The sequence below is a fragment of the Apium graveolens genome, chromosome 10, assembly GCF_009905375.1.
Source record: "Apium graveolens cultivar Ventura chromosome 10, ASM990537v1, whole genome shotgun sequence".
NCBI classification, from domain to species: Eukaryota; Viridiplantae; Streptophyta; class Magnoliopsida; order Apiales; family Apiaceae; genus Apium; species Apium graveolens.
In genome coordinates, this window is record NC_133656.1 from 225,604,292 (window position 1) to 225,624,395 (window position 20,104).

At 34.4% G+C, this 20,104-nt stretch overlaps 1 protein-coding gene across 1 annotated transcript; it reads left to right on the forward strand.

The window, feature by feature from the left end:
• The first annotated feature begins 12,205 nt into the window (after nucleotides 1-12,205).
• Nucleotides 12,206-13,006, forward strand: LOC141692936 (peptidyl-prolyl cis-trans isomerase-like). The gene has a single exon (XM_074497899.1). The coding sequence runs from the start codon at nucleotides 12,294-12,296 to the stop codon at nucleotides 12,798-12,800; it is 507 nt and encodes a 168-aa protein (XP_074354000.1). The 5' UTR covers nucleotides 12,206-12,293; the 3' UTR covers nucleotides 12,801-13,006.
• Nucleotides 13,007-20,104: the final 7,098 nt, after the last annotated feature.

The window sequence follows — 20,104 nt, forward strand, 5'->3', positions numbered from 1 at the left end:
GGCAGTTGATAGAATTGTAAACTGGGTTTTTAGTAGAACAAGAATTGAATAATGGGTTCTCGTCCAACGAGCAAAAGATTGGGTTTTTACTAGTGGGGTTTTAGAATGACAGTAAAACTGTAAAAGTTCTTGTTCTAGGGTTTATACAGAGAGCGGGTATAATTTGAGTTATTTACCCTTAATGCCGAGAAAAAATCAAGACGAAAAGCAAGAGGAGGGTATTTAATACATGCAAATTTAACAAATTTTCAATTCAAAATTTTCATTCCAAAAATGTGATTAAAATATTTTACTTCACTTTAAAAAACTCGAGAGTAACGTCTTATAGTACAACTCCAAGAGGTACCAAAGATATCGGGTATTGAAACAAAAATCTTCTTACTCCTCCCTAAATTCTTAGCAGCTCTAAATTTCTTCTTCATAGTATTAAAAAAAAGAAATTATCTACATCAATCTTCTTACTCCTCCCTAAAATCTTAGCAGTTCTAAATCTCTTCTTTATAGTATTAAAAAAAAGAAAAATCATCTCCATCAATCTTCTTGCTCCTCCCTAAGATGTTAGCAGCTCTAAATCTCTCCTTCATAATATTAAAAAAAGCATTATATTCCTTCTTTAATTAAAATTTGAGAAGATTAGAACAAAAATTATTTTTAACTACCACTTTCTTCCTTCCTAAATTGTCGGGAGTTCTAAATTATTAGGAAATTTTATTTTTTTCACGACAGTGAGGAGCATCTTTTGTTTCCCCTTTCAGTTTAATAAAATTATTTAAAATACACAGACTAGTTAGAATTTCATATTAGTGGCATGCAATACAAGACAGATAAAAGGAGATAGGGGTGCTAGAGGCGGCCAAACAAGCAAGTCGGGCGAGCAGTGTCGATTCGTCTACGGGCCGATTTAGATACCTGAAGACTCGTGTACGGTACGTGAAATTAAACGAGTCGTGTCGGGTTCGGGCCAGTTCAGGATATCTCGTGTACGCCTTGCCGGGTTATACGAGTTTGACAAATTATATATTTTTCTTAATTTTAGATTGGCAGGTGACATAGATGGGAGTCCCGTGTCGAATTCAGGCAAGCCGAGACGGGCTGCACGAAATCACTGCATTTTTCCCTTTTATAATATTTTTATTTAAATTGCAATTGCAAGTTGAACATGTTTGACGGAATAAGTGACACGTGTCACTTATATGTCACTTATATTTTCAACATTCTGCAGGACAAAGAGTAATATTTGATTTGTTTCGTCAACCCTTATTTTTTGAAAACTAATTTCCTTAATCATAACCTATTTTAGGGAAAATTTTAAATACATCAACTGCAGAAGCAGAATATATTGCTGCAGGAAGCTGTTGTGCTCAGATTCTATGAATGAAGAATTAGTTACTGGATTATGGGTTAGATTATTCTGCTATTCCTATATATTGTGATAATAAAAGTGCTATTGCAATTATACGAAATCCAGTGCATCATTCAATGACTAAACATATCAGCATTATGTATCATTTAATAAGGGAACATGTGGAAGCATGTACAGTGAAATTGGTCTTTAATCAAACAGATCAGCAAGTGGCAGATATATTCACCAAGCCTCTTTATGAAGCTACTTTCACAAGATTGGTGAATGAATTGGGAATGGTATCAGTACAATTCTCAAACTCTGATAATTAAGACTGCTGATATTTTGAAGCATGGTATCTTATTATGTGTTAGTGCTTGTTAGATACTGATTATTGTGCTAAATGTTGATGTTATGATAACATGCAATTATCTATGAATCCTGTGTGAAAATTGCATGTTAGAACTACTGATTATGCGTATATGTTCGGTTATTAGTTAAACTTGCTTTGACTAATAGATTCTGTCAGTAGTTGATAAATTCTGATATTGGTCAAACTAGTGTTGACTGATAAATCCTGGTAGTTGTAATTGCATACTGATAATGGTCAAATTTTGAAGTACATATTCATGTGAAGTATATCTAGTAGATCATTTATGCTCTCTAATGGACCTTTTAGGTGGAGGTGGAGAAGATGGTGCATCTGATGGAACCTCTCAATATTCGTCACTAGCATCATTTGTTGAAACATCCGAGTCACCCATATATTGTTCACCATGAGTGCTCATATGTTCACTTGTTTATTCATACCCATTAGCATAATCATCAGCTTCATAGTGAACTAGTTCGAGAACACTTTCAACTCTCATATGATCCACATTTACTAACTTATCAATTTCTGTTGACTCAGACTTCTCGGTCTTCACAATATCAACACCAATTTGATCTTCTAAAAAGGTCACATCCTCAATCCTGACAATCTTTTTTTTAATAGGATCGTACAATCTATAACCAAGATCATTTTCACTATATCCCAAAAAAATATATTGACGAGTCTTTGCATCTAGTTTTGATCTTTCATCTGTGGGACATGAACAAATGACTTGCAACCAAACACACGTAGGTGATCATATGAAATATCTTTATCGTACCAAACTCTATTTAGAACCTCACCTTCCAGCGCAACTGCAGGACTCAAATTAATCACATGGGCTGCTATAAGTAATGCTTCACCAAAAAAGGATTTGGGCAATCTTGCTTCTGAAAGCATACATCTGACTTTTTCAATCAGTGTCCGGTTCATCCTCTCTGCTAGGCCATTTAATTGAGGATTTTTTGGAGGAGTTTTCTGATGTCTAATGCCATATAGCACACAATACTTGTCAAACTACCCACAATACTCACCACCATTAACGGTTCGAATGCATTTAAGTTTCTCTCCGGTATCTCTTTCAAAAGCAGTTTGGAACATTTTAAACTTGTCAAAAACCTCATCTTTTGACTTTAAAGCATACACCCAGACTTTTCAGGAGTGGTCATTAATAAATGTGACAAAGTAAAGCGCGTCGCTATGAGACTTTACCTTTAGAGGGCCACATACATCTTAATGTACCAATTCAAGAGTTTTTGATCTTCTAAAAGAAGCTTTTTTCTTAAAAGAAATTCTAGTTTGTTTTCCTGCCAGACAATGAGAGCATTTTTCAAGTTTTCTATCTTGCACACCAGAAAGTACTCCTTCTTTGGTCAAACAATTCAGCCATTTTTCACTTCGATGACCGCGTCTCTTATGCCATACTTCGAATGTATTACATTCACTAATTGCATTAACACTTTCACTCGAAATCGATGCTTGCACTAGATACAAGTTAGAATACTTTTTACCTCGAGCCACAACAAGATTTCCTTTATTGAGCTTCCATTGTCCCATGCCAAAATAATTTGAAAGCCTTCATCATCAAGCCTGCCAGCTGAGATCAAATTCAAGCGAACTCCTGGAGCATGTCTGACATCCTTGAGAACTAAATTAGTTCTTATACTAGTCTTTAAACAAACATCACCGAATTCGATAACCTTCGACAAACCGTCATTACCCATTTTAAGAACTCCAACATCACCTGGTGTGTAAGAAGTGAAGAACTCCTTTCGAGATGTAACATGTTGCGAAGCTCCGCTATCTATTACCCAACTTGTCTTATCAGAGGACAGATTTACCATATTTTCATCAAGAACAACCATAAGATCAATAGAAGAGGCAACCAATACATGATCATCACGATCTTTTTTATCTTGCGTCAAGTTTCCTTTATTTTCTCTTTTCCATTTGCAACAAAACTTTTTAATATGACTAGCCTTTCCGCAATAATGACACTCAAGGTGCTTATACTTGCCCGGACTTGCTTCGACTTTATTTTGACCCCTCTGTCATTTCGTCTTAGTTCTCCCCTATTTTCAGTAACCAACACATGTGATTATGAAGAAGATCCTTGACTTTTTATTCTCATCTCCTCATTCAGCACCCCACTTTTAGCCAACTCCATTATAAGAACTCCACTTGGGGCAGAATTCGTAAGTGAGACCCGAAACGTCTCCCATTAATCTGGTAGAGTGTTTAGAAGCCAAAGTCCCTGAATCTCATCTTCAAAATTTATACTCATACCCGACAACCGATCCATTATTCCTTGAAACTCATTTAGGTGATCGAAAATAGAAGAACCGTTTCTTTATCTCAAATTTAGCAATTGCTTCAAGAGATGTAATTTGTTGTTTCCGATTTTCGAAGCATACAAAGTTTTTAATTTTTCCCGCAAAAATTTTGCATTTGTTTCATTCACAATATGATTGTAGACGTTATCTTATTCCCATTTCCTGATAAATCCACACATTTGTTCACGTTCAAACTTCCAATTTTCTGAGGTAAGAATTTTTACATACAATAAGTCCTTCATTTTACCCTTCCACTTGTTATAATTTGTACCATTTAAATAAGTCATTCTGCTCGTATTAACCTCCATCAAAACTGGGCTCGGATACCACTATCATGATACCAATGCAGACACACAACTAAGCTAATCCCTGACACAGAACAACAAGTAAACAAAAAAAATATGAAAATAAGCACACCATAATTTTACGTGGTAAAACCCTCCGATGTGAAGGGAAACAACCCCAAGACACTATAGTCCAATAAAGTTTTCACTGTGAGAAAAGAGTCACAATTTCAGTTCTGTAAAGTGCGAAATGATTCCAACAAGAAGGAATCCAAACAACAATACAGGATATAATAAGTACAAGATTTTCTCAGTAGCACAAAACTAAACAAGGTAACCTTTTAATTCAACCAAACTCTTCAGATACCAAGTTAATTAAGCCTCCATCAAAATTGACAGAATTTTAGCAAAACTGAAACAAACTAACCCAGCAAATCAATATATTCCTAAACTTTACTAGCAAAGAAAAAAATAAATTACACCAAATACCCTCCTCCTAAAAAAAGTTATACTAGATTTTGGCTATTTTGGTAAAATCACTTAAATTATGGATAGTCCAACTTTGAATGGGTGACCCATCTTAACTATTTTTACACACTTTTGGGTTAAAAGTTGGATAGTCCAACTTCATGGATAAAACCCATATTTATATTGGGAATATCAGATCAAATATTGTTATGAAACCTATCATTACTCCTCAAATGAAGTAAATTTTAAATTCAAATTAAATAAATGTTTCAATCAACTGTAAACTTAAAAATTTGAATTCAAATGTATACAATCAACATCTCAGTTAACAAGGAATCAGTTACACGAATTTGATCTCCTTCTTGCCATGAATGAAGAAAATAGTCCGAATGCACAGAAATGGCCTAACAGTGGTCCTTTGTCTCCTTCTTCTTCACAGAAAGGTAACACTTTATATGCATCTAATGATACTGTTTTATCTCCTTCTTCGTTACCAGGATTTCAATCACGTATTTTGGAATTGTTAATGGCATGAACTGATGTAGGTAGTAGGAGAAAAAGAACCGGACATATGTTTACATATTCAGTTGGTAAAGAAAACTCTGCTAATGATTCTACGGTTCTTGAGAAACCCAATCACAATATTAATGGTTCTTCTGATTTAGGTATGTTTTTATATATGTCTTTTAAGCATAGTAATCTTAATGATCTAATTCATGTTTTGTTTGGTAGGTAATAAAAGACAACCTCTTGGCCAGTTGTCTCAAACGTCTTCATCGAAAGGTTTGGGTATTTTTTATTTGTTTCAAGATAGCATGTAAAATATACTGCATTATGATCAATATTATTTGTAGGCTTGGATTAACGCTTTTTGCATGCCAATAAGAATTCATAGTCACTATTTTCCGGTTTAGGTATGTGTAATGTGTATCTTTTAAGCGTAGTCATCTTAATGATCTAATTCATGTTTTGTTTTGGTAGATAATAAAAGACAACCTCTTGGCCAGATGTCTCAAACGTCTGCATCGAAAGGTTTGGGTATTTTTTGTTTGTTTCACTAGCATGTAAACCTAGCCTGCATTCTTATCAAAAAAAATTTGTAGTCTTGGATGAACGCTTTTTCCCTGCCAATATGAATTCACAGTCACGGTCTTCTGGTTTAGGTATGTGTTATGTTTATCTTTTAAGCTTATTCACCTTAATGATCTAAGCCATGTTCTACTTTTCTAGGTATTAAAAAAATCAAATCCAGTTGTCTCAAACGTTTTCATCAAAAGGCTTGTGTATTGCGTTGTTGTTTCTGTAGACTGTAAAATACACAACATTATGATCAATGTTTTTTACAGGCTTGGATGAAATTTTTTTGCATGCCAATAAGAATTCTCAGTCACAAAATAACCATGATTTATCAAGTTTAATATACAGCTCTGTAACAACTCAGTTGACACATTCTCTAAGGGAACGACATGTCAGCCATGAATCGTCATCATGTAAGTTTGACTATGCAGACGTTTAAAATTTTAATTTAAGCAAATGATCTTTCCTCACATTTATAGGCCATAAGCGGTTCTGTCCTGGCCCATTGTCTCCTTCTTCAGCGCCTAAAGGTATGCATTTTTTTAAAAGATAGTACTGCAACTAATCCTGAATTACAATAGTTTATGAGCAAATTTGTTTACAATAGGTCATAAGCGGATATGTCCTGGACCATTGTCTCCTTCGTCCGCTCCTAAAGGTCTACCATTTTTTAAACGTATTAATGCAACCAACCTAGATTAATTCACAAATCAAACTAACAAAACATTTTGAGCATATTTTCAGCTTTGAGTACAAAAACTCTTCAATCTTCTGAACAATCTAAATTGTTCAGTCAACGTTCACTTGATGAGAATGCAGACCCAATGTTTCAGCATCAATTAAAAACGGTAAATATAGTATTCCATTCACTTGCATTTTTTTTGCCAACATATATCTTGCCCGTTCACGCATGTTTGACAATATTCGTATGTTAGGTTTTCAACGTCATGCAAGTAATCCTGCAGTTACTACTACACCATCACAACGAATGCTTAATTTATTTGATTTTACACCTCAATCTGGATTGACGCACATAAACTCATCGGCTAATCCATATAGTCCTAAACAGTCAGCGTCTTCAGGTATAACTATTAATTTTCAAAAACTTTATAACTTTCGGATAATTAGTAGTAGTACATTTAACTTTTTCAATCCATGTTTGTCAAGTCTTGCAACAAAGTCCAGTAGCTCGAATATTACAGAATAGGCCAACAATGGCTAAGAAACACAGTATGTTTGAGCTCCCTGCATCTAGGATAATACCAAGCAATAATCCAAACTTAAATAAGAATGATCCGGTTCATTTTGGTAAGAATTTACAATCCCCGTCAAAGTTACACAGTAAAGACAAAACGGCGTAGATTGATGCTCGCATTACTGAAAATTCTACCATGGCTAAGAAAAGAGAACGACGAAATACAATATCAATTACAATTCCAGAGACTGAGGATCTTGGTATTCCACTACCAGGTCATTTTCAATATTAATATATTAATTATTTTATCTGTAGTTCTTTCATTATTTTTATATTGATATTGTTAAATTTAAAAATTATCTGCAGAATGGTTTCCCCGTAATGAAGGTTAGTTATGTTTGAATATCTTTTTATTTTTAAAGGCATTTATTCTAGCATGATTTTTATTTTTTCGGCAATTTTTATCGAAGTGAATGTTTGGTACAGAAGGAACCTCTGCAAGTAGATTAAATCTGATGGATGCTTTCAATAATGCAAGTGATGTGGTACTGGAAGATATGCCGGAATATGAGCAATACGTAACTGGTAATGTCACATTCACAGATTGAATATTCTTCGGATAATTTGGGAAACATCCAGGAAAGATGAATGTTGATAATTTTACATCCTGAATGTTTTTATAGATGATGAACTTGATGCAACTGAAAGCCAAGGAGAATATTCATTAGACTGTTATGATGAATATATAGATGAGGATTTAGGTATATGGCAATTCAATTAATTCACCTATCCACTTTGTAGAAAGAAATTGACGAAAACATATACTAACCTTTTTAAATATTTTTACAGATTTTTGGAAAGGATACATGGATCTTGAACCACCATAAAAAATATGTGGAAAATGTAAAGCAAGTATGTGGAATGAAGAGAGGAACAACAAATCAAATAAAAACAGTCCACCTACATTCTCAATTTGCTAATTTTTTGCTTAGAGATATATTCTCCTACCTTTTCGACCACCACTTTCTTCTATAAACTGCTTCTTCTTTCTTGGCAGACCATATTCGGTTTCTACATCATACAAATTGACTTCATATAGGTAAACAACCACATCCCACCGTCCTTTTCTTCTATCTTGCTATTGTACTTAATGTTTCTGTCTTATGATACAGATAACTATCCACAATATTTGATCAGCTCTCTTTTATTGACGCTTCTAGAACCACATGGAAGATAAATGCTAGAGTTACCAGAATGTGGCCTTCTGTTTCTGTCGCAGATAATGGGACTGAAACAATGAAAGGATACAATTTAGTTTTACTGGATGACGCTGTAAGCCTCTAAATTTATAATTTACTTTCTTACGTTTTCCAATTAATTAGACTCATATTAACTGATTTATATAACATGATGTTGTCTATTTTATTGTATGATCAGGACTGTCATGTTCATGTTTTTGTTTATGCTGATAACTGGAAATATCATGCTCACAAAATAGTAGAAGGTGGTGTCTTTGTTTTTTCGAATTTTTACACAAAAGAAGCTTTGGGCTCTCTCAGACCAGTGAGCTCTAAATTTTGCATCAACTTCTCACCATCGACTAATGTTGAAAGAGTTGAAGACGACTTCATGATAGCCAGACACAAGTTTGAATTTGTTGATTTGAGCGATTTGTTTGCTCTTGCAAACGCATATGAGAAACCTGATTCTCCCGATTATTCAACAGGTTATACTATTTTTCAAGTACTTACGTATCAATAGGTCTAACAAATTAAGTTTTTATATTAGTCTCTCAAATTTATTCATTTTATACACTTATTAATCCAACATATATAATTGGTCTTGGTATGTAGATGTGATTGGTGTTTTAGTGGATTTTGAGCATGTATGGAAAATCAAAACTATGTACGGTCTGAAGGATATTTGCAAGTTCAGGATTACTGACGGAAGGTTTATATTGGACTTCTCATTGGCTAAGTTTTATTGTTGATCAAACTCTGTTTTATAGAAATGGCTTTTGTATTATTTAATAATCTTGAAATTACATATACAGAGATTCTCATAAGGTCACTGTATGGGGTAATCTTGCCGTGACTACTGATGCACGTGTTAAGAGGTTAAGGCAGGATTTAAAGATGGTGAGGAGGAGCCTATAATTGTTATAGCGTCAAGTACAAAGCTTAAGATTTGGAAGAGTAAGTCCTATAAAATTCAATATTAAAGTAGTAAAGTGTGAGATTATTAACATGTACTCAACATGATTTCATTTCATATGTATATACATGTTTGGTTCAGATTAGCACACTACCCGCGTCTAAGATATACATCAATTTGGATCATGATTTTGTTTTTGCTATGAGACAAAGGTACACTCATTTTCATCAACTATATTTCATCTATATATCTTAAATGATTAGTTAATTATTTTTTGAAGAGCTCAAAATCATTTATCCATATTTGTATCAGGCTTCGCGAAGAAGGTTATGTACCTTCTGACAAGACAACTTCTTCTCCAACTACGACAGATGTTAAGGAGGTGGTGTTTGTCATTGAAACGGTTACACTAAAGGAGTTAAGTGAGAAAACTTCTACTGATTTTCTGAAGGTATTATTTATCTATATGCTGCAAATTTAAGATCAATGTGTAACTTCACATATAATACATTCTGTATTTGATTAATACTGCATGCATAAATACGAAATAGAGTTTTTTGTGAATGTAATAAATGAAAACATGTTAATGGAATGTGTAGATGAGTTTTATGTGCAAAGTAAAGGTTAAATCTGTTGAAGAAAGTGACAACTTGTGGTATGGTAGCTACAACAAGAATGATTGTCACGAAGAAGTTATAAAGTTCGAAGGAAAGTATCGATGTGCCAGATGCCAGAATAATTATCCAGTACCACAAAAGAGGATATCGAGAAACAAATTCAGTCTATACTCTTATCAATATAAATCTGTAAAGTTAAATGTATTTATGAACAAATAACTGACCACCTAAAAAAATCACCAACAATTCATATATCTTATTTGCAGGTTCAAGATCGTTGTTCTTGCTGAAGATGACACATAAGCTTTTAATTTTGTTTTATATGATCGTGCCGTGAAACGACTGTTGGGTAAAACAGTAACTAATCTGATGACTGAAGGATACAATGTAAAGTACTTTAATCCCTTTAGTGTCAATTAATTGTTTTATCCGAAACATATGTTACTGTTTTTATGATTATATCAAGTTGTCTACTGATTGTAACTTTGTAGGATCCTGCATCATATCCTCCACAATTGAAGCAAATTGCAGGAAAAGAAATTACTGTTAAAGTTGAGCTCACTGATGATAACATATTAGTTAGCAGCACAGCATATTATGTTGTGGATGCATATGAATGTTCAGTTAGCACTTTTCATGTGCTTGAAGACATTGATACTGGGACTTCAGTTTCAAATTATACAAATGTGAGTTTCATGTTTCACATCTTAAAAATTTCCTGCTTATTTCATAATATACCTACAATACTATATATCCTAAAGATATTTGTTAGCTCTTGAATTTATAAATGTTTTCATACTATAACCAAAATTGCAGATAAGTATTCCCAGTCTATCAGATGGTGCAGGCACTCCAGGTTCAGCTCTATCGACTAGCAAACGAGTTAAAAAGGTCGGTAGATTGTATAATTACCCATTATTAGATGTGATTTATCATACAAAATATACGTACAGTTGTTTATTAAATCATACTGCATTAACATTATATCAATTTCCAATATGCTGGAAAAGTAAAATATTTTGGTACCGGACTCAAAATTCATATAATCGCTTTATTTCGAGGAATCTTGAATGAAGATTATCTCATTTTTCCATTTCAGAACTTAAATAATTATGTTTGATTTTTATTTCCATTGTTGTTTACTGTTTTGCAAACAGTAACATTTTGCACGACTGTGAAGTTGAAAGTTTTGGATGTTCTTCATGTTTTTGCAAATTTTTAAATTAATGGACCAATAATTTTTAATGGCAGGTAGTTTGTCCAGTAATTAGATTATTATGCTCTCCGTTATGTGGTTAATATTTTATACTATAAACGTGCTTAAACTATAGCTACAAAAAATAAAACTCTTTGTACTATTTGACGACAATAATATATAATTTCTTTGTCAAAGACAGAAAAAGGAAAGAGACGTTATCGAATGATTTGTTGTTATTGTTTACACATGATGATATTGGTATAAAAATATTGGCACACAATGTCGCAACTTCATGAATATATATCTTTAAAATTTAAAAATAGATCGTATATAACTAAACCCCATATACGTAGCACGGGTAAGATAACTAGTTGAACCTATAAAAGAGAAGAAAAACTGAAATCTGAATAGCAGAAAGCGTTCTTGAGAACCTTGATGATACACCGACTTACAGAGCTCTTAAGTCAATATCCACCAAATGTCACTGAGTGTTCCAGAACAGCAAGCTAAAAAAATGAGGCTCTTTTTTTTTTCACTGGACGAACCTATTTGAGTAGTGTCTCTCTAGGAAAAAAAAGTTTCACCTTCCTCCAGCTCCCTCTTTTCTCATGAGATAAAAAAATAATGTTGGGTTTTTTTAATCCACGTAGAAAGAGACCCAACTTTAAACACTTTTATAGACTATTCTCCACGTAGTAAGGAGCCCATAACCCAATATGTTTACTCTAACAAATGTAATATTTTATAAAAAAACATATTACAGAATTACTCCTAAACAAACAGGCCGTGAATGAAGATAGAATCAAATATAGAGTAGGTGTCCTAGTTATGCAGGAAAAGAACTGAAAATTGTAATCTCAATTGTTCCTAAGCCTGTGCCACTTTGGCACCTGATAAACAAACCCTAACATTAAATTATTTATGGAGAGAAAGTCTCAGCTTGCTTGCACGATCACTAGCCCTTAAAGTAGGTCTAATAAATAAAGAAATTAAAATACTGTAAGAATATAGTTGACTTTTAAACATTAAATGGAATGGTAAAAGAAATAAAAATTCTACGTACACTGTGACACAAGCCTACCAAATAAAAAGCGTCAGCAATTTTACACTCTACCAAACATTTATTTGTACTCACAATGGAACACCTATATATATCGGCATGCACTAATGTATATTCACAAATCTACAGCTCTTCATCAGCACCACTGTCAATATATATTATAACATCTGTAAAACCTACAAATTCGAGTCCAACATGGAAAACCCAGTGGTCTTTCTTGATATATCGATCGGTGGTGCAAAAGCAGGTCGCATGATCATAGAATTATATGCCGACACCACTCCAAAGACGGCTGAGAATTTTCGCGCATTTTGCACTGGTGAGAAGGGGTTGGGAAAGAATGGTAAGCCATTGCACTACAAGGGTTGGGAGCATTTAGTCCAGGAAGGATCTGCATGTCGTGTGCGCACCTTAAAGTTAACCGAGGAGACCATTTATGGTCCACGAATGGACAAGGAGAATTTCGTGAGAAAGCACACTGGGCCTGGGGATTTGTCGGTGTCGTACGGTGATTCGGACTTTTTGATCAATTTTAAAAAGAATGATCAGTTTGATGAGAAGAATGTTGTGTTTGGAAAAGTTTTGGAAGGTTTGGATGTAGTGAAGGCCCTAGAGAATGCTGTGGATGGTAGCGGTGGGAAGACAGTTAAGCCAGTTGTGATTGTCGATTGTGGTGTTGATGAGTACATTGAGCCTTACTAGTTTTCATGTTTTTGTGTGTGGGCTCTCGAAAGATTATGATGCTCGAAGTTTTTATTAATTCTGCGTGTGTGTGTTTTTATTTTGTATTCCGATTATCATTTTGTATCTGCTTGTGTGCGGCTCTGTGCATGTATCGCTTCTATGTTGAATAATTAAGCTTATGTATACCATTTCGTTTTGATGAGTATAGTTATTTGTTGGGTTTCTCTGGGTCTATGGACACGTATTAAATCACTAACTTTTATAATTTTGGAGTATTTATATTAGTGGAATTGATATAAATGGAGGGGGTTCATCAACGAAAGTACAACCAAAATTTAACATATTACTTCTGATTGAGTGTCCATGAGCACACCACCAAAAATTTCTGGTTTGTTTTGTTACACTCTAAGGTTATGCATGCCTTCTTGTTTGGAATATAAATTCTATTTGCAGTTTTGTGCGCATTACAAGAAATACAGCCTAATTGGATCGAAAGTTAGTCAAAATTATGTATGTTCTAAAAACCAGTATTGATTATAGATTTGCTTCATACTCGGTACAGCTTCAAACTTGATACTTTATTGCTATCTGAAAATCAGTACTGCTTCATACTGATTCATTAAAACTAGGTGGAGTTATGGTGTATAAAAGCATGTCTGCTGGGAGGAGAAGAATTGCTTACATGCCCGTTTTGTTAGGAGAAAACACACACATATTCGAGATTCAATTCTACCAATATGGAGTAATACACAACAATATATTTGATGTGAAAAACCCACGTCCCAACTTGTATTATTAATCCAAACAATTATCAATAATACATCAATACATAACATCTCAATGGTGTCCCAAACTGATACTTGAGCCAACCAATGCTAAAGCATCTCCCGAACGATACCTAAGACGACTACATCTCTTAAGCATACATCAAAATAATAACATGACTATATATATAGCCATCACAAACTTAGCCAACAAGACATACATAATCTGATTATAATAATAATTGTCTGCCCATAAAATTATTACACATTCCCATTATGATAATAATTGTCAACACATACAATTATTACTCAATCCCATTATGATAATAATTGTCAACAAATACAATTATTACCCAATCCAATTATGTCTTGTAACACCAAACCCATATCACATATTGGGTTTAACCCCAACAATCCTCCCCTTCATCCCAATACTCCAGATCAGGTTGAATGGTAACCATTAAAACATCAACGTCCGTTCGCCGATGCCTCCCCTCGAACAAGAATCCATTCATCTCGTTCTTCCAACTTTTGAGAATCACTAAGACCCGTATAGTGACCTCCAATAACTCCAAACTACCGTTCTTCATCCTAACGGCATATGCATCCACAAAATCACGTGCATCAACCACGAGTGCCTCCTTTCAGCATTGAGTCACCCGATCCTTGCTTTCACAATCCTTCGGTCTCTTTTGAAGAACATCACGAGTATCATCCAAAATTTTTCACCTGGTTGATCAACCATCAAACCATCGAAACTATTGCAATGATCCCGTCCATCTTCCACCTCGAGTCCGAACGAATTGATCAACGGTGCAAGTCAACCGCCATACCGCACGTAACTTTGTCAGCAAATCCATCAACGTACTCCACCATACCAATTGAACCTCGAACTTTCCTCCAACCTAATTCATCACAAACCTCGAACCTCGGCCCTTGATACCACTTGTTAGGAGGAAACACACACACACATTCGAGATTCAATTCTACCAATACATAGTACGCACACAAACACACAACAATATATTTGACGTGAAAAACCCACGTCCCAACTTGTATTATTAATCAAAACAATTATCAATAATACATCAATACATAACATCTCAATGGTGTCCCAAACTGATACTTGAGCCAACCAATGCTCAAGCATCTCCCGCACGATACCTAAGACGACTACATCTCTTAAGCATACATCAAAATAATAACATGACTATGTATATATAGCCATCACAAACTTAGCCAACAAGAGATACCTAATCTGATTACAATAATAATTGTCTGCCCATACAATTATTACCCATTCCCATTATGATGATAATTGTCAACACATACAATTATTACTCAATCCCATTATGATAATAATTGTCAACAAATACAATTATTACCCAATCTAATTATGTCTTGTATCACCAAGCCTATGTCATATATTGGGTTTAACCCCAACACGCTTCGCGTGGCTTTGGTTTTTTAATAAATTAAGACGACAATCAAGTGATTACACAGAACTGCTTTTCCAAAATTAGGAGTTTGGATGCGCATTGTTATTTTTGGGATGATGGTGCCCAGAAAATGGAAGAAGGTTAAATGAATGGGATTACATAATTGTGAAAACCGTTTAAAAAGGTTTGAGCGCGACGAATTTGTAGTTCTTGTTTTTTTTTCCCGGATTACTCCCTGTTATTTGTTATTTTTGGTTCGGAGTGGAACTTGATATTGAAATCAGTTGAAGATTTTAACATTAGCTTGACGGTTACTCTGCTATATACTCTGTACGTTTAAGAGTGATAGAGTAGTAGTGGTAAACAAAATGTGGTTTCTGTAGTATATGGGTAATGTCGTAACACAACTTATGTGGTAAACAGTTAGCAAGCTAATACTACATATTGTTATACTTGAATAGCATAAAATTCATTACATATTAGTTTAACTTCGTCACTTTCAAGGATGGAGGGAAAAGTAGAAGCATGAGGACATATAGTTTCACATTGCACTAGATGTAAAATTCTAGCAAAATAGATTGTTGAAATCATCAGAATTTCATTCTTTCTTCTGTACTGGGCTCATGGATTGGGTTTTTATTTTGTCGGTGGAGAGCGAAAGGTAAGATTTGACATCATGTCCAGGTGGTAGCTGCTGGTTGATCCAGGTAATTTGCAGTGAAGTGAAGAACTGTATTCATAATTAGCTTCTGTGTAATATTGTAAAAGGACAATTGGGGTGTAATGTCATACCGTTGGTGTATGTTGCTGCATATAGGTTGTGCCGTCTGTTAGGTCTTGGTTTGGATCGATGAAGCCTGTGCAAATGTTTGTTGTGAAGTATGTTGTCGCCTTGTCCAGTACATTGAATTTCTTGATGATAAATTTGATGGTGTATTTTCTGTTAACCAATGTTTTCAACTCTGAAGAGAAAGACTTATCTTCTCCCATCTGAATGTAGACTTAGAAGTTAGTGGTGTGTGGAATGATGCATGAAATGATAGGTTAACGTTTTAGTTGTTACCTGTTTCAGTAGGTGAACAACTCTTTTTCCAATGACAGCTCTTACCTGCTGGCCGTTGAGGATGATGTCAATGCAACCCGTGTTATCCGATGCCTTTACAGTTACCTTGTATCTATGTATATTGAAGAGGCCGAGGAAGGTATTAATTTGGTGTGAAATATAGACAATATTTTCTGTGGCGGAGACGTTTGTAATCTGTCACTTACCTCTTGTCGGGGCAAGGCAGGATACGATTGCAATGCATACAGTACCATCTATCTTCCTCAAATTCTATTTCTCCAAAGCATTATAAGCAAACCGTCTTGTACCATTTATCGGTCTCTTCCACAGCAGTGATAATTAGGTGTGCACAAATTTGTCTCTGCAAGTACATTAACTGTAATATTGAACGAAGACAAATGTGGTATTTGTTTAGCTTTGCAGTACCATGATGTATTCCTTCCCCGGGCTTATAATCCTTGCAACATTCAGAATTTCCACCGCTGCATGCTTGTCCATTGCATACATTTCTTGTTGGAAAGCAGATTGTGTCAATGTAATGAGATTTGGGGAATGTTAAAAATGTTGCATAGATGACATGTTTACACATGTATAATAAATAAGTTCTTTACTTACTTCTGCCTTAGCTGCATCACACTGTAATGATTGTAGTTGATATAACATTGAGTCCCCCCTACACTTGAAAGATCAACTTGATCTTGGAAGGGAAACGTGTTTTTATACATGCACAATTTTGAGAGAAAAGCGTCAAAATACATAAACAGCTTTTGGATTGATCAATAAACGGAAGAACTTACTAATTTAATACCATTCCACAATCCTACTCGACTACTTGCAATAATCAGTATAATAGGCTTTTCATGAACTTCTCTCATCTGTTCATCAAACATTTCAGCAAATGTATCCAAGAAAGTGACATTGATTGAGGACCTACGCATTATTTCCGGTATATATGACGAATAAGGATGAAAAAACTTATAAATATTTAAATGAAATGTAGAAGGAAAATGTAACCTTCCATCGGTGAGTATTAGCTTAACTTGATTCTGAGCATCATTAAATCTGTTAACCAAATGTGTGAGTGGCTGATAAAATTTGACAATTCAAATTACATCTGTGGATACAATTATTTGCACTTGTTAGTTTCAGTTGAAGGTTTACATGTGAAAAACTTTTATCTACTGATTTCACCTGCCAAGTGAGTTGTTTGTTTTGTAAGCTCCATTAGCTCGCTATGATCATAGAAATCAAAAGCATTAGTTTCAATATGACATTTTCTTTCCTCAATCTCTTTCATTTGAGTGTCTTTTGAGAAAACCAACTGCACATCATTCGCGAGGCATAAGAACTTGTCATCGGGTTTATATGCCTGAACGACAAACTTCCTAATGATATAGCACTTGCCCATAGTGAACTTATCTTCTAGCACGTCATCTGCGTTTCCACGGATGAAAGCGTGCATCCTGCTATTCTGGGGGTTTTGCAGAAAGTTGACATTAAATTCTGCAGCTGAATGTATAATACTAAAGCTTCATAACATAGCTTACCTTGTCAATAAAGAGAATGATGTTGAAACTTTTGAAAATCTCGCCCTTTCTTGTAGCTCCTCTCCAGAACCTTATAACTCTTACTCTGATTTTCCAATCAAACTTCCCAACTTTGAGGCTACTTAGCTCGTCAAACTTTGCTTTGAACATGATGTTCTTCACAGCCTATGTACAATGCTAAATTTTTTTGTGGTTGAAAGTTCTCTGGTGTGAATAACTTACCTTATAGTATGAGAATCATAATGTATTATGTTTATCACCTACCACCATTTGCACTTATATTTGATTTGGTATCAGCATTTACTTACCCACAAATGTAAATGATCAAGGAAATTTTAAATTATTTTCCTTTATATTTGATTGATTTACCTGTTTGCTTTATTCAAATGGCAAAAATCAACAATTGTTTTTTCATACTTTTGGTTTTATAGTTTGCAGCCGTAGGTGGACAATTTTGCATATATTGTATTGTTGTAAGGTATTTGTAATGTACGGTAATTTTCCTGTAATTAGTTGTACTTTGGCATGAGCAATATGGGCAAGTACTTCATTCATATATTATCATAACTAAATGTAGTCAATTACAGCTTAGGTTGTTAACAAAATAGAATGTGACATAGTCCGAGGAGTTACAACTGCAAACATTGGCTGTACGTAGACAAAATTCCACATCTTACTGAATCTCGTATTTCTCTTCACTTAGCCTTCTTCTTCTGGAGAAAATTTATTAATGGTCACAGAACACAAATAGGGAAATAATAACATGTAGTCACATGTCAAAATCTGGTTACATACTTTGCCTGATTTAGGCTCCTTCTGAATCCGACCTTCTTCATCAAATGGCACTGGTGCGTGAAGTTTCCTTGCTCGAACCTTCTTGCTTGTAGATTTTGCTGTGTTTAGGGCTTGCATTAATGTATCTTCATTCATTGATACCTACATGCGAGAAGGTAGTCATACATTACACGTTTTTATAGCAATAAATTACTTATCATGCTAATATCATACATTCATAGCTAACATTTCATTTGTCTCAATAGTTTGGTTAGAACATGGAGTGAAGGTCCCACTAGATTTATTTTTGTTACCAATTCTAGTAGCTTCATACACTTCTGAGCCGTTCACGACATTTTCCTCTGTAATGATGACCGTCATATTGTATTTCTGCTTCTCAAACATTCTCAAATATGGCGGGAATTGTTGTTCTCCCAGTTCCTACACATGTAAATGACTGATTTTAGTAAAATATCTGATATAGTTTACAAAATTACTGTAGTACAATGTTGGAGGTTAACCTCTTTGTCCGGAGAGTAAAGATCTTCAACAGTTTTCTGTGCAATTTGAGCAATGGTTGCATGGGGTAACACTATTGTCAACGATCCAGTGTCATTCGAGCATCTTGTTTCCAACCGAAAACTGTATTACAAAGAAACTGATTATGCATGCATAAACTGCTCAATGTTCATACTTCTGTAAACTAATTATTTCTCATTTTACCTTCTTCTGGGATGTGGTATGATCCTCTTACAATTTTGACATTTGAATTTGTTAACTATGAAAGGAACTTCAATGAGGCATCTTGTGCATTTTGTTAGGTACCAATTAGCATCCTCATTAACCTTGTCAATCATAACTTTGCACACAACTTCCCTCTGAACAGGAATATCATAACTTAGTTTCTCTGCAATTACAATGACAATACCACCAACATAATTACAATACCTGAACATGTGTCTCAGTTAACAGAGTAATATCTCTCACAGTTAGTGTCTGTTTGATGTCTTCTTCATCAACATCAGACATTTCAGTCATTTGATCGCATTTGAAGGCATTGGAAAGCAGCATAAATATGAACGTACATTATAATTTGTACTTTGTCTTAAGTAAAAATATCACCTGTTTATAAGGTCATCAACACTGTAATGATTGGGATTGATAAAAATCCTTGTTGTAGGATAGTTTGTAAGGTGTGCTTTCCCTATGTCAGTAACATGGATTATTAGTGGGCATTTTGAGTTAATTAGGTAATAGAAAACATTATGAGGGTACCATTACCTATACCTTCATACAAACTCACTCTAGCATAGATGATAATTATAATAGGCTCTTCCTCCTCAAGTTGTTGCAGAGCTTTGTTAATTAAAATTCCAAATTCGTCAAACAAAGTGACAGACACGCAACACCTACTTAACAAAAAGTTGCTTAAGTAGGTAAGCCAGTAAGTAATTACAAAAAACACTAACACATTGTCGATTTAGAAGACAAACCTCCCATCGACCAAATCAAATTTCAGCCTTTGTTTTTCCTGACTATTTTTAGTCGAAGTAATGAGCGGTCTTCGGTTCTCAAGTAACCAACCATGTCTAAAATTGAAAACATTTTACTACTAATAGGCATTGTTATCAATTTGAAAAAGAGTATAGCTTTCATACCTACTAAGAACCTATTTTTTATTGTAAGTTTCTCTATTTCAGTCATGTGGAAAAGATCAAAAGCATATTTATCAATT

Coding starts and splice junctions, on each gene's coding strand:
- LOC141692936 (XM_074497899.1), top strand. CDS start 12,294: ATGGAAAACCCAGTGGTCTTTCTTGATATATCGATCGGTGGTGCAAAA.